The sequence below is a fragment of the Pseudoliparis swirei genome, chromosome 18, assembly GCF_029220125.1.
Source record: "Pseudoliparis swirei isolate HS2019 ecotype Mariana Trench chromosome 18, NWPU_hadal_v1, whole genome shotgun sequence".
In the NCBI taxonomy this organism is placed as follows: domain Eukaryota; kingdom Metazoa; phylum Chordata; class Actinopteri; order Perciformes; family Liparidae; genus Pseudoliparis; species Pseudoliparis swirei.
In genome coordinates, this window is record NC_079405.1 from 13578293 (window position 1) to 13594455 (window position 16163).

The following is a 16163-nucleotide window of genomic DNA, read 5'->3' on the forward strand; positions in this document are numbered from 1 at the left end:
TCAGCAGGGCCACGGCATCGGACCCAGTCGGGTCCGATGACATACATTATTGCAAAGGAGAATACTGTCTGTAAATAACTATTCATATTTCAAACCGTGCCTCTTCCTGATTGATCAGAACTTTTGTGATTAGGAATCATAAATTCATAATCATAAGCATCTGTCCATCCTGGAGAGGGATTCTCCTCTGTTGTTCTCCTGAAGGTTTCTTCCCTTTTTATCCTCGTGAAAGGGTTATTCTATTTCTTGGAAGTTTTTCCTGATCCGATGTGAGGTTCTGGGTCAGGGATGTCGTATGTGTACAGATTGTAAAGCTCTCTGAGGCAAATTTGTCATATTGCGCTATACAAAATAAACTGAATTGAATGAGGCCTTATTGCTAATTCTTTGTATTATTTATTGAAACCTTCACTGAGGATGTCCCCAGTCTGTGCAAACAATTACATTCTGTCAAACCCTGAAGGCGACCCTCGCTCTCTACTGTGCAGGCCACAAACTCTCTGCTGAGCATGTGCACACATTCATAAAGAGCAGTGATTACCAAACCTTTTTTCTGGGAACCCACTTTTAGACTTTTAAACAAGAAGCCTTATATATAAATTGGAGGAAGAGCAAATGTGTGCATGCATGAACGTTCCTTAACATTGACTGTACTGCGGACATATATGCTGAATAAAACATGTTGGAAGAAATTAGCACATTTATTGATTTCTAATCCTAATACAATCTCCTTTGACCCAGCTGTGGGTCCTGACCCAGTGAGAGTGGGAACTCTCGTCTTGCCTTGTTTGGAAGTTGAGGCTCGTGGTCGTAAAATGTATACACAGAACAAATTGCAACTTGATAATCAAAACTATTTTATTCTAATCAGAATTTAATATATTAAAGTAGCCGGCTGGAATTAAATGGAAGTAAATCTAGGCACACCCGAGAATACACGGCGGAATTGAAGACTCAAGTGTTGCCAGACATAACTCATTTAGATGTGACAGGAAAAGCAAAGGACATGTATTGATTTATGTAAAGAGTTGTTTCACTGGCCAATTACTTAACTCTTCAACATTGACTGTGTTGTTCAGAATGTATAAAACCCGGGGAATGCTGTGAGAGCCTCCGTCTCAAAAACTGACAGGCAGAATTTTAGACGGCAGAAAAATTGTCTTAAAATCTTCAAAGGGAGTAATGAATGTTATTATTATCTTTTGTTTGTCACATTATTTAAATTCAGATTCTGTCAGTTCAGTAAAAAACATTTGGGAATAAAAGCAGTCCTTTACACTGCTCTCGTCAGTAATGAATTGTTATTACCAAAAATAATATAGTTGAATATTTTCACAAACCTTTCATCCCATCACATGATATATTTGATGGTTTTAACTCCATGTTAAAACCAAACACCTATTCAATATAAATAGAACATTATAACATCCCCACTGGAGTTTATTTTGACTGACATAAATTCACAATGAAGGATGGAACTGCCAGTTTTCAAGCCAAGAGGGGTTGAGCATTCTATACAAAAAGGTTTTAGTTGGAGTTTTCCTTTTTGAGTGTTTTCTTTCTTCAATCTGTCATAGCTGTAATCCAACACCATGGTCCAACAGGAAAAAACAGACTTGACAGTTCTTATCTCAGTTATATGCTAGAGAATGTGTATCAAATCTCTCTCTTGCTCTTATATATAATCGCCTGGGGGTGAAGTTACTGGTACAGTAGTTTCAGCAGCAGAGACAGCAACAGTAGAGATGGCAACAACAGGCCACTTGAGTCACAGCACCCAGGGACAAGACATTTCTACTGGAGGAGTTTCAGCTCCAGTGACTATTCTCTTCGTGGCTCCTAAAACCATCTCCGTTTTTGTCTTTCACAGACACTTATGAGATCATTTTTAAAAGTCGTATTTGTTACAAGAGGTGACTGTGGCTCAGCGGCAGAGCAGGGTTGTCCTTCATTTAAAGGATCGGCGGTTCGATCCCCAGCTCCGTTAGGCCATGCGGATGTGTCCTTGGAAGAGAAATGTAGCCTGGATTTGCCCCAGCAGGCTGTTTCTGCGATGTGTGAATGTTTTATGAATGATTATATAGACCTGATGGGCATGTTCACCCGGTGTGTGAATGGGTGAATGATGACATGTAGTGTTAAAGTGCTTTCAGTGGTCGGAAGACTAGAAAAACATTTACAATGACTCACCAAAAAACAACAATATCTGTATTTGACAAATTAAATTGTATTTTTCTCTCTCTCTGTATTGGCAAAGCACTTTTTGTATATGCTGATGGTGGTGCTGTTGCCATATGTAATAATAAGTCATTGCAAAGTACCGCAGCTTATTCGGAAAACATCCCTTCAGGGTTTGATTAAGTCAAAAGTAAATTTCATCCTGTCCCTGTGGAAAACTGTTCTAACGGTCTGGTCAAAAGATATATGTTTGTATTGGTCACCACATCACTGTGTCCTCTAAAAGAAACAGTGAAATGAAAATCCCTGCGGCATTACCACTATTCAATGTTTTCTGCTTGAATCTCAGTATATATTAATGCATATCTGCAAGTACAGAAATGGTAACAGGCCTTCAACGCCAGCATCTGTGATGATTGTATCACTGGGGATCTCACAGTGCACCCAGTAGGGCTAGGCAGGGCAGTGTTCTCTTCATGAGTGCAATGTGCTTATGCTAATGGTCCATGGATCTAAATGACCTTCAACAGCCAAGAGCAAACTATGCCATCTTTGAATTCTAAAAAGGGATCTGGGGATCATGTCAAATGACCTATAATAATTTGTTGTCACTGCTGGGAAGCGTAGACATTATGCTAGTGTGCTTTTAAAAGCTGTGCAAGGCCAATTAATGTGCTTCTATCTCCATAATCTTTTGAAATGCAGAAACCACGCTGGAGAAAAAGGTGCATTAGCACTTCACGGTGGCATAAGTTGGAGGTTTGAAATGGAAATTAACCAGGGTCAGTATCAACCCGGGTCAAAATAATTATTCCAAACGGGATAGAGAGAAGGACAACGTACTAATGATTGTAAATAGTAGATGAGCTGCATGTGAGTGTTGCTCGTTAGTGAAGAATCAACAAGAAAGGATCAAGAGTAGCAGAGGATGATGGCACAGACCATGGAGATGTGGGTCCAGGTAGAGGCGTCGTCACTGCTCATGCTGATGCTGACATTGCAGTGGTGGATCTGCGATGCACTGAGGCCTGAGGCTCGACATTCATATGCTTCCTGCTCTCTTTTCAGACTCGCCAGCATTCGAAGCTCGTGATCATCATCCCCGTGCATCCGCAGACGGCTAACCTTGTGTAGGTTGTAATCGCTGCAGTCAACAGGCGTCAGTGTGTCGTTCTCTTCTGCCTTTAAAATGATTACCTGTGGAAAAAAATAAATGACTCTTTTGGATGCAAGTCCAATGACAATGCACTTAGTCACAGTCACACATACACACTAGAGGGTGAAACAGGAGTGGATTTTCACTCCTGTTTCTCCCATCTTACTCCCACAGAAAAACTCCTGTTCCAATCCCTCAACACAGTAAACTATATATTCCTCTTTTGTCCCAATACCAGAGAAATTACTCCAGCCCCCAGCCTGTCATTGAACAGCATATTTCCATATACAAACGGACCTATTCAAAGTCATTGACAAAGCTCAAGGCCAGGCTGGGTAGTCTTTGTTTAGACCCTCTGAGGAAATGTCTTACACAGTGGATTTACTAGTTTAGCAGAAGGCTATGCTAACCTGACTTGTGCATGCGTAGTGTTGCCTTGGTATTGAATCAATGGCAGTCAATAAACCAGAAATGCAGGGAGGGAAACAAACTGTGTCATTTTTCTCTGACAACCTTTCAGTCAAAGCCCTCACTGCATGTTGCCTGCTGGAGTTGGCACAAATCAGCAGTCAAGAGCTGCCGTGATGAAGGATGCTGGGACATGTCTCAGCAGTGAGTTACGCAAATGCAGAAAGCAACTGCCAAGTGACAGATCTCCCTTCAGGCCTTGGGATCTCTCCAGTTGACTATCCTGTGATCCTGCATCTTTTCAACTGGAGCGGCGGCCAACCTCAATTTGTAACAGACTGTATAGCCTGATCCTTCTCAGCACGGCATTACAAACAAGTCTTCCTAGGCTGTGTCTCTGACACAAAATAAATATATAGAGCCGCAGCCCTCTGGATGAGGGCTGCTGTAGATACAAGCAGTACCTTGTGCTGTGTGGAGTCATCCAATTTGACTTCTTGCTGGAGTCTCCTTGAAAGCGGTACACTGCTGTTCTCATCCACAACCTGGTTCACCACCTCTGATCCACACGTGGCACACTTGACTTCCTGTCTGCTTGGTGTTGCACTGGGTGAGAGGCAGCGTGTGGGGGCGATCCCAGCTGGTTCAGCTCTCGCACTGGATGGAGACGGCATACCGGTGGTAGCTGGATTGAGCTCTTTTGGTGTTATTTGATCAATGTTATGAGATTCAGGATGGACTTCCCCTTGCACATTTAGAATTGGACTGGGAGATCTGGGAGTGATGGGGTTGAACGTGTTGTAGTTCTTATCCTGAAAGATATAGAGGGAAAATGTATTCATTCTAAATTATTTCAAACACTGTAAATTGGAAGATTAGTCACGGCCAAAGTGTAAATGGTAGACTGTTTCTTATGTCACCTGCACTTTAATGTTCTTCCCTTTAGATGTAACTGTGCTTAATGAAATGTGATAATGAGGTTACAAACAGTCATTGTGATTTACCAGGTCTTGGTGGGTTAGCTTTAAATTAACCTCACATTTAAATAGGGTAATGGTATTCTTTTTAAGTTAATGCTAATCCCCACCCTTCAGATCCAAAGTTCCAAACACTCTGAAAAATAGCTCACAGGTCGCCCAATCAGGTTACATAACACAGACACGGTACGCGGCTCTTTTCAACATTACAGCCCAAGAAACCTAGAAGTATACGTAATTCGGAAAAGTTTGTAAGTTACTCATTTATTGAGGACGGCAGCTAACAAAAGTAACAATAAATTCCAAATGTGACCCAGTTTCACAGCGAATGGAAACTTTTTTAAAAAGTCCTGAATAAAAAAAATGATGTCACCGAAAACACACATTTAAAACAAATGATTCTTAGAAACCCACAATGTGGTAAGTGTAGTAGATGCATACATCAACAGAGACTAGCAGCACTTGAAAGCTGGATAACATGCCATACTGGAGAAAATGTGATTGTTTTGGGCTGAGCATGCAGTATGTGTGGACATGTTGATGCGTGATCCAAGTTTCTGTGGACATTTTGATACGTTGCCTTTTACAGTGAAACTGGGTCACAGTTGAAAGACATTTTAACTATTAAATCAAAGCTGCCTACAGCTGCCACTGTCCACACACTTCTCAGACCTACCACTGACGACAAGGAGTGAATGTTTCACACTCAACATGGATGAGATTGTTCCTTTAATGACATTATGCTGCCCCATCTCAACCGTCAGTCAATCTACGGACAGATAGCCAGCACACCTACACTATTTAGATTCATATTATCGACAATGTTTCTTACACATTGGAATGTTTGCAGCTTCCCTAAGAACTGCACTCTCTCTTTGTTTCTTCATTTTGGTGTCTCCTTTTGAGGCGTTTTCTATCATCTCTGACCTTAGTTTGCGGGTTGAAGGCATTGGCACTCACCTGCTCCACATGTTATTTGTTTTCTCTTTTCTTTCAAAGCGTTATCATTTTTATAAAAGCAAGTAAATAAACAATGAACGTCATGTATTATTGAAATAACTTTTATGGGTGTGGCTGAGTGTGTGGGCTGGCAGTGTGTGTGTGTGTGTGTGTGTGTGTGTGTGTGTGTGTAGGAGTGTGTGTGAGTGTATGGGTATAAGTGTCTGTGCCAGTCTGTGTTTTGAGGGCATAAAGTAATGCACCGTTTAGCCAGCATTTGAGTAGACGGTTGCTGTACGATGGCATAGCCCATTATGTAAGTTCTTATTGCATTAAAATAACTGACGTTTCAATTAAAATATCTAACATTTCAAATTGGTCTATTATATTTCATACATTTCCAAATGGTCCATTGCTTTGTTTTGCCTTTAATATTTCTCTATATTTAAGAACAAAAGTTAGCTCAAGAGAATTGCATGAAACTGATGCAACAGCTTGAAAGGTGATATAGCTCAAAGTTGAGAAATGAGCAACCTGCCATAAATGAATGAAAATCAAAATCTGTCTAACTTGTGTCCGATGGCAAACCACGGTCTAATAATGACTATAGTCAGGGTGTCCGAATATGGTAGCTTGAACATAATAAAGCTTCTATCTGTCATGATCATGTTTTGCTGCTATCCTGTGGTAGTTTCACTTCCTGTCTTAGTGGTTTTCCTTTTCTGTGTTCCCTTGTGTTTCTTCCACCAATCAGCTTTCAGCTGCCCACCTGTGTCTTGTTGTCTGATTAGTTGATTGTGTATGTATGGTCCTCTCTTTTATCTGCTGGTTGGTTTGTCTGCTAGGTTCCTGTTGTTAATTTTCCTTTCGCACATGTCCAAGTTACTCAGTCCTGTTTATTGTCTTTTTGCCTATTGGATTTTCAGTTTCTCATTTTTGGACTCACCTGCTTTGTAACTTTTGTTTTGGACATTTCTATATGAAAATCCCTGTTTATCATTCCTCTGCTCTCTGTGTCTATCTGCGTTTGGGTCCGTCTCCTGGTTTCTTTTCTCCAAACCGTCACACTAAGAATGTGACTCTAAAACTGTCTCACAACCAGTGTTGGGAGTAACGCGTTACAAAGTAACGCATTACTGTAATTCCACTACTTTTAGCGGTAACGAGCATGTAACAAAGTATTTTTTTTAATCAATTAACGCAGTTACAATTACTGAAATTTAAATGAGTTCGTTACTCGCGTTACTCTCTTTTGTGAAAAAGGAACACTTGTAGACAAGAAGACAAGATAGGCCTACTTTAGCTCAGGCCCGGGGTGGGTAATCGGGAGAATCGGGAGAGTTCCCGGTGGGCCGCTTCACTTCTGGGCCGGTCGAGAATTTGTTGACATTTGTCACGTTAGTCCATCTTCTCTTAAAGTGGGCTACACACGTTCCGCATTCTGACACCGCAGCCTCTGCATGGGTTGTACCATGGGAGGAAGTTCACCCCTCCCAAATAATAGAGTTGGTTCAGTCCATTATGGAACCAACCAACTCAATTTGGGAGAGGAGAACTTCCTCGCATGGTACAACCGGTGTCCCATGCGAGGAAGTTCACCCCTCCAAAATAGAGTTGGTTCGATCCTTAGCCGTCTTTTCCAAAAAGTTTTCTCAGCTACGGATAGCTGGGCCGGCCCGACCGCAACGATACGCGTCAGGGAGGATGGACGGGAGGAAGAGGGCAGGAGGGGCTGAAAAAGCCAGGTTGAAAAAAAGAAAGGCATTGGAGGAGGATGCTGCCAAATGCGCCAAGCTTACAGATTTATTTTCAAGAGGACAAACACAAGTGGCAACTGGTCAAGAGAGACAAAGGCCTAATGATTAGCAACATAACTATTCGGCTAACGTTGTAGCCTTGATTAATATCATTGTAGCGTTGTCAACCTATTCCCAAGCAAAATATTAAATTGAATTAAAATATTAGCCTTTTTATATCACCCAAAATATGGCGATCCATAGACTTTGCAAATATTGATATATAATATTGATATTGATATTGAATAAGCTCTCAGATCAAACGTTTGAGAAGCTTCTCTTGAGGTACAATAACTGGTTTGAGAGCTAGCAATGTTGTGGCTACTGGTCAGAGGTGAGAGATGAGACTTGTTAGCCCATTTTAACGTTTGTTGAGAATCTCATCTCTTATCTATATTTAGCTTTGCCTTATGAGGCATGTTTGTTAAAACATTTTGTTAACCTTTTGTTAAATCACATATTCAATTATATGCAGCACCTCAAGGCACCTTTGTTTTCTCTTTTAATTAGTGTTAATACTGTAGGCCAATCACTTTTATTTCATTGAGCCAAATGTGGTAAAAAGAACACTGTTAAATGACTGAGACAGTTATTTTGTATTAGGTTAAGTATTAAAAGGGACTTTTGTACTCCTGCTTGATTTGAAGGCCTGTTGCCCTGTTGATTGCAATAAATAGGTCTAAAAAATATGTTTATTGTGTTTGACTGTTCAGTACTGTTCATTACATTAAAAAAGCAGACATAAAAGTAACTTAACAGTTACTTTCCCTAGTAACTAATTACTTTTGATATACAGTAACTGGTAAAGTAATTAAATTACTTTTAAAAGAAGTAACGAGTAACTGTAACTAATTACTAATTTTCAGTAACTTGCCCAACACTGCTCACAATCCATGTTGCATATCTTGTACCTATACACTGTATCTATTTGTGTCATGTGGAAGCCTGTTCTATGTAAGTCAACGTTGAACTCCGATAAGCGTTTTGACATTCTGTTTTCTTTCACATATCTTCAGAAGATAACTTCTAGATTCTTTCTATAGCAGACACTTGCTGTTTGCTCTCTGCTCTGTCTATATTCTTTTGCCGATATAGATCACTGGAACCTTTCATTTTTTTGTTGAATGGGCTGTGTGGAGGTCAAACCACTTTGGACATTGGACAACAACAACATCAACAAGACCACTAAGAAACATGAGTGCTGTCAGTCAGGAGAGAAATAGTTCCTACATTATCCTTTGGATCCCTCTGAGGATTCAAAATAATCACAATAAATATTACAACACACCAGGCTTGGTAATCTTCTTTAAACCCCTTTCCTTTATATACAGGACTGTCTCAGAAAATTAGAATATTGTGATGAAGTTCTTTATTTTCTGTAATGCAATTAAAAAAACAAAAATGTCATGCATTCTGGATTCATTACAAATCAACTGAAATATTGCAAGCCTTTTATTTTTTTTTATATTGCTGATTATGGCTTACAGCTTAAGAAAACTCTAAAATCCTATCTCATAAAATTTTAATATTTCCTCAGACCAAGTAAAAAAAAGATTTATAACAGCTGAGTGTTTGTCAAGGCTCAGGAAACCCTTGCAGGTGTTTCGAGTTAATTAGACAATTCAAGTGATTTGTTTAATACCCTACTAGTATACTTTTTCATGATATTCTAATATTTAGAGATAGGATATTTGAGTTTTCTTAAGCTGTAAGCCATAATCAGCAATAAATCAGAATAAAAGGCTTGCAATATTTCAGTTGATTTGTAATGAATCCAGAATGCATGACATTTTTGTTTTTTTAATTGCATTGCAGAAAATAAAGAACTTCATCACAATATTCTAATTTTCTGAGACAGTCCTGTATATATTTTTAATTCTCATTACATCCTGACAGCAATCAATGAATCAAATTCTCTGACAGAAAAGATTAAATGTGTGGCCGTGGCAGGACTGTAATGAGCCCGTCCAATCGTTTATTTCAGCCCGAGTGAGATGATTGGATGGGCTACCTGCCTACTTACCGGCCTGCCTGTGTGTCTTCTGCACTAGCACTCATTACGCCTCACCACAGTCAATGTCATCAATGTCGCAGACTTGGCAAATTTCTTATAACATTTTGCAACTTTTGGATCTAGTGCTGCTACATTCATTGGAAAAGAGTTTGAACAATGGGCTAGTTTTTTCAGTTGGGCAAGTTTTTCTTTTTCTCCCTAGTTTCCCAAGATTACCAACCCAAGCTTTAAGAAGAGCCCTTTTAGACCCTTCCTTCAGATAATTTAAAACATGAGGGATGTTGGAATCAAGAGTCTCGACCCCACATGCCAATTACCACCTGTGAGGATTCACTTTCTTCAAATGTCTTTTTGTCTTAAAGAAATGTAAGTCTCCCCCACAGAAAAGAACAGAAGACAGTTTCTTACTTTATGTATTCTGTTTCATCTTATTTGGTATCTCTTATCGTGTGTTTCTTTGGCACTTTATCTCAATGTTTTAATGTTCCACATGAAGTGCTTTCGCTCCCCTCCTGGAGTTCACTGACCAAATGAAAGAACCGGCCACAGCTGGAACCAAACTTCCCTCTCGTCCCTTCATTTTTTCTCCCCTGAAGCCAGCGTCACCCTCCACCACTGGCGTTTAGCCCCTGGCCAGCTTTTATAAATTAAATATAATGTGTTTGTTCGTCTTTTAACTGAAACCGTGTTAGATGATAGTGGCAGTACAGCAGTTCTCATTGAGTCAGTGCCACCTAACTTTGATGAATATTTCTCGACCTGACAGGAAAGATGTTGCCAGATTAATTTCAGTGCAAGCCGTTATCATGTGGTGATTTAGTCTACTTCGAATATCTTTGCACTGCGTTAAAAGGTACACGAAAAACCCTACTGCTAACAATTTACAGACCATGTTTTGCTGGATTGTTAGTAACTTCACTGAGCTGTTTTCTGACATCTCAACAGATGAATCGATATTAAGATTCACGTCGACAATCCCACAGACCAAACTGCCATGGAAATCTCTTGTCGGTTTGAAACGTTTGATCTGTTGCAGCATGTGAACGGGTCAACGCACAGGCAAGGGGCACACCGTGACACGCCGTTTGCTTATTCGACCAGGTGTTGATATTTCTAACGGGACAAGAATATAAATAATAAGTTAAGAAATCACTCATGAATAGACACCAACTTCCTATTCCTCAATAGGTGTAATGCACATTTTGTAAATAATAATATTAATACAAAAATGTCAGACATGAATTATACCATCTCAAACCGTGGAACCACGACTGCAAACTCCCAGAAACTACGTGGCTAGTTTTTCAATAATTCATCCACCTGCTGTTTTGACATGCTGCCAAAAAATATGTTTTCAGCAGCGTGGACATTTTTGGTTGCTTCTTAGAAAAGACATTTTCACATCACAACAATATCTCTAAAGTTGTTGATATTAAACGTAACAATTTTTTAAATATAAATTGCCTTTGGGACAGATGTCAGTGTGGCTTTGGTGTCATGATCTGGAGTTTGTGTTAGTTTTGTGTCTTGTTTGGAAGTCCTTGTGTCGTCTGTCTCCCTGTGATTGTCTGCCCTGGCCCTGATTGTTTCCTTCTGTGATTGCTGGCCCCGCCCTCATTGTGTCCACCTGTGTCTCGTTCCCCGTTGTCCAATCCTCTCACCTTGCCTGTGTATGTAAACCCTGTTCGTCTCATTCCCAGTGTGGCTTCGTACTGTTTGGTCCGTGTGTTTTGTCGTCCTGTTCTGGTTTCTTGGAGTAAAGATTGTTTTTTGTGCAATAATGTCGGCGTTTGGGTCCTCTCTCGTTGCGACAACCTGGACTGCGCATGACAGAACAAAGCCACCAAGAATGGACCCAGCCTTCAGTTTCCACTGCACGGTTCCTGCCGGGCCAACTAAGTTTCAGGTACTTCTGGAGGAGATGTGGGAGTCCCTCCGGGCCCGTGGTCCTGTGCCGGCTCCAGTCCCCGATGTTCCGTCACAGGCTCCAGACCCCGAGGTTCCAGTCCCCGATGTTCCGGTCCCCGATGTTCCGTCGCCGGTTCTGGTCTGGCCAGCCTTCCATGAGGTGCATCTCCACAACATGTGGGAGTCCCTCCGGGCCCTTGGCCCTGTGCAGCTCCAGTCCCGATGTTCCGTCACAGGCTCCAGACCCGAGGTTCCAGTCCACAATGTTCCGGTTCCGTCACAGGCTCCAGACCCCGAGGTTCCAGTCCACGATGTTCCGGTTCCGTCAGAGGCTCCGGACCCTGAGGTTCCAGTCCACGATGTTCCAGTCCCCGGTGTTCCGTCGCCGGGTCCAGTCCACGAGGTTCCGGTTCCAGTCCCCGGAGTTCCGTCACCGGTTCCAGTCCACGATGTTCCGGTTCCGTCACAGGCTCCAGACCCTGAAGTTCCAGTCCCCGATGTTCCAGTCCCCGGTGTTCCGCCGCCGGCTCCAGTCCCTGGGTTTCCGTCACCGGTTCCAGTCCCTGGTGTTCCGTCGCGGCTCCAGTCCCGGTGTTCCGCCTCCTTCCCACCCGGCCCTGGTTCTCCTCATCCGCCTCCGTCGGTCAGTCACAGTTCCCGTGTTCCGTCCGTCAATCCCGGTTCCCGTGACCGTCCGTCCAGCCCTGGTTCCCCATGTCTCGTCGCCTGGTCCTGGTCCCACAGAGCCCCATCCCAGACCCGGTACCCTGGGACTTCCTCTCCTGAGCCCGGTCCCTAGCTCCCGCTCTTGTCCTCCGGCCCGCCCTCCAGAGCGCCCCTCGGCCTGGTTATCGTCCTGCGGCCCGCCCCCCCGGACTGCTTCTGCAGCCTTGGACCCTCCTCCGGCTCCCCTCCACCCACCCTTGTGGAACGCTTGGCCGTCTGGAATTCGTCCCTTGAGGGGGGGGTACTGTCATGATCTGGAGTTTGTGTTAGTTTTGTGTCTTGTTTGGAAGTCCTTGTGTCGTCTGTCTCCCTGTGATTGTCTGCCCTGGCCCTGATTGTTTCCTTCTGTGATTGCTGGCCCCGCCCTCATTGTGTCCACCTGTGTCTCGTTGTCCAATCCTCTCACCTTGCCTGTGTATGTAAACCCTGTTCGTCTCATTCCCAGTGTGGCTTCGTACTGTTCTGGTTTCTTGGAGTAAAGATTGTTTTTGTGCAATAATGTCGGCGTTTGGGTCCTCTCTCGTTGCGACAACCTGGACTGCGCATGACATTTGGACCCCATCACACTACTGAGACTGCACTCAAAAAGGTGTTAAATTACATATGTATGAATACTGATTTAGGTAAAACATCAGTTTTTATGCCGCTTGATCTTAGAAAAGCCTTTGATAGTGTTACCGTTACTGACCATAAAATACTTCTTGACCAACTGGATAGGTGGGTGGGTTTATCTTGGTTCAGATCATATTAGGAGGGCATGAACTATGTTGCTGCCAGTGATGCTAATATGTCTGGCAATGTGGTTAATATGATCTTTTGTCCTATTTAAAAATGTTTTATTTTCTTTGGATATTGTTGCTTTCCTTTTCTCCTCTGAAGCACACTCCAAGATGACTCACTGAAAGGTTGCAGATGGGAGGCAGAACAACATGAAAGTGGTCTTCTTTCTGCTGGTAGTTTCAAAATACAGTAGAGAAGTGTTTCTTCACTGCCTTCAAGGTTTGATCAATTTCATCTGAGTCACATGAGAATTATTCTCGATGTATCACATTGATACTGCACATGGCCTTTTATTCATCAATTAATGCCCAACAAAGAATCTGATTATACTCGCTGTTTTAGAATGCGTTTTACAAAACTAACTATAACAGTCAATAATGTATAAAGCTGCAGCTTTGCAATTCCAACATCGGAAGGACCCACAAAAACAAACCATAAATCCTTTGAAAGTGCAATACACATATTTTGTCATTTACAAAAACAGGTCTTCATTGAGACAGGACACTTCCTGTACGCATGTGGAATTGTACACTGGATTAACGAACCTCGCTGCTCTTTTATGACTTTTCCTTTCTCATTGTTCTTCTACTCTAACCGGGTTTAAGTCCCTGCACCTCCCGAACAACACCACTTTTGAATTTCAGACTGCTAGCACGTTTTTTTCTGCCCAACATTGTTGCAGACGAAGCAGCAAATATGTTTTCACACGCAAAGGTGAAAGGGAGATAATGACTCTTTAAGCTCGGCAATATTAATGCCAAGTGAATTGTACTGGTTCAGACAGCAAACACTACACACTATTCTACTAACCCAGGCCATACTTTTCTATGGTGGCTGGCTTTCGTTCAGAAGTGTTTTAATGGATCATTATTCTGGTTGTGTTTAAAAGGGCTATGTGATCATTACCCATTTAACAAGCTGACCTGTCTCTCAACATGTGTACGCGGTGTACGATTTATACCCACCTTGCCAAAAGCAGATAAGTGTATTTCACATTTCTTTTGTTTTGGGAAGTAGTACCACTGCTTCACTGCTGATAATAAGATAATAATGTGTTTTGGCTAAGTCATTTAAATAATAAGATGAAAAATTGAAAGGCTGTGCAGGTTCAACAGAGGTGAATATAAATATGAAACAATTCTTCAAACCAAAAAGTAGTTGGGAAAATGTCAACTAAGACAAATAAACTGAAGGTTTAGTACCTACAGTTTACAAAATTCATCATAAAAAGAATCACATTCTTGCCAAACAAACCTGTTATATAATGTTTTTCTTACCAGGGCACCCTGGCGTGAGTGTTTTGGGTTTTAGGGTGGATTTTGTATTTAACTTGGTGCATAGAATACATACAACTAAACTAATCAGCTGCGCAACACAATTTGCTTCCCAAGTATGAATTATCAGACTTATTCTAATGTTTTAAATAAGTAAAAGTAATTAGCATTTCTTTGAAGATAGTCATCTTTATACTCAATTCAACAGTTTAATTTCCCTGCTCAGCATAAAGAAAACTAATGTTCTAATGGTGACAGATATCAGAATGAACTGAATCTATTCTGATGAATTGAGATAAAATTAGATAACACAAATCTGGATAGAGACCTAAATTTGCCAAAAAATATAGTTTTTAATCTGGTGTGTGTATGTACTGTTAGTGTATTGAAAGGCTGATGGTCATTAGTGTCAGATCAACACACTGTACGACGTGTATACATTTAAAGCGCAGCGTGCCTGTGCCCCTCCCTGACGGCACACGTACCTCATCACTTTCACTGCCGATAAAGTCATCCTCAAGCTGGGCCTCGTACCGCCTAACATTTTGGTTCCGAAGCTGATCATCTCCCATCCCGGTCATCTCTTGGTTACCCTGGACTTGCCCAGGTTTGGGTGAGTGGGGCTGCGGTTTGAAAGTGAACACCTCCCCTTGCAGAGTGAGCTGGGGCTCAGGCCCCTCATTACTCTCCCAGCTGCTCAAGACCTGCAGGTCACTAGAAAAAGCTGGACAGATCGAGCAGGAGAGAGGCTCTGCTGCTGTGGGAGCAGCTTCTGAACTTTCCTTGGCACGAGTCAGGCTATACACATCTAAAATTGTAAAAAGATTAAAGAACAAAATGAGAAGGGAGTAAATCCTCCATTTGAAGCATATATTGCAAAATAAAGAGGTTTTGAGAGGATAAATTGTATAACAGATGAATATGTCTTTCAGAATACACATGAAGGTTTTAGCCACAAATACCGAGATGAGAATAATGATAGGAATCTAATTACAGTGAGCAATAAATCCATGTTTTCATCATTTGACTCACTAATGTCCTTCTAATTTCATTTGATTTTATGCACATACAAATTCATATTAGCAATATGCTAGATTATAATGAATTTCATTGCATGCCAAAAAAGGAACATTCATTTCTCCCACACTGACATTTTTGTAGGTTTTGTTGGTAGCCCAGCTTTGCTAATACCTAAGGACAATATAACAATACAAACAACATCATCTGGAGTGAGAACAGCAGTTTACTGCAAAGTCGTCACACGTGAAATGACAGCTGACATATTTTCCAAGGGAATATTGCTTTCATTACTCAAATATATGGGTACATTATTTTGAAACCTTAATTGAAATAAGCAATCACTCATATGTGTGAGCAAGACACACCGAATCCTTAAACTCCCCGATAGGCCTGAGATCAAAGAAAGAGCACCTCTATCTGAATGAGTTAGCAGATCTGAACCTCTCAACAGTATAATGACTTTCTCTAATTGCCCACTGTGTGGCAAACCCTGGGCTCAGGACATGTTCCTCTGACTTGTATTTAATGTGCTACATTACCATTAATGAACTAACTACTTTCTGTCTGTGGGGACGGCTGCCGCAAAGAAGCTTATTGCTGTGGAGAAACATCGATAAATGAACTCTCAGAGACAATTTTTAAGTGTGTATACACTTGTTATGTATATAGTTCTCTTTTTTTCCATCCTTCAGTGTCTTTTTACACCTTTCCAAACACCACTCCGTATGGAAATGCACACGTCTTGCTGCCGCCGCTGCTGCTTCCTGCTGTCATGCTCGCCGTCGATTCAGGCCGATGTTAGCCTCACCTGCTGTTAGGTGATCTGTCTTTTCTCTTCGGGTCAGAAGTTCTTGCTTGCTCTCTTGCCAACTGGGTGAAGCGGTGTACTTCTTCCTAGTTTTAGTTATCTTTCCTTGGCCACCAGGTACAGCGTCTGGAGTTGCTTTTAAGCAGAATTAAACCGCTTACCATATTTAACCATGACAC

At 41.7% G+C, this 16163-nt stretch overlaps 1 protein-coding gene across 3 annotated transcripts in view; it reads right to left on the reverse strand.

Moving 5' to 3' along the window:
- The window catches only part of cfap20dc (CFAP20 domain containing), a 40423-nt gene that overhangs the window by 11876 nt on the left and 12384 nt on the right, over window positions 1–16163 (reverse strand). For all 3 annotated transcript variants that reach the window (XM_056438496.1, XM_056438495.1, XM_056438497.1), the window contains 4 exons: window positions 15985–16119; window positions 14642–14964; window positions 4207–4554; window positions 3121–3375 (listed from right to left, as the gene is read on the reverse strand). In XM_056438496.1, the coding sequence (XP_056294471.1) occupies window positions 3121–3375; window positions 4207–4554; window positions 14642–14964; window positions 15985–16119 (1061 nt within the window). The remainder of the gene's footprint in view (window positions 1–3120; window positions 3376–4206; window positions 4555–14641; window positions 14965–15984; window positions 16120–16163) is intronic.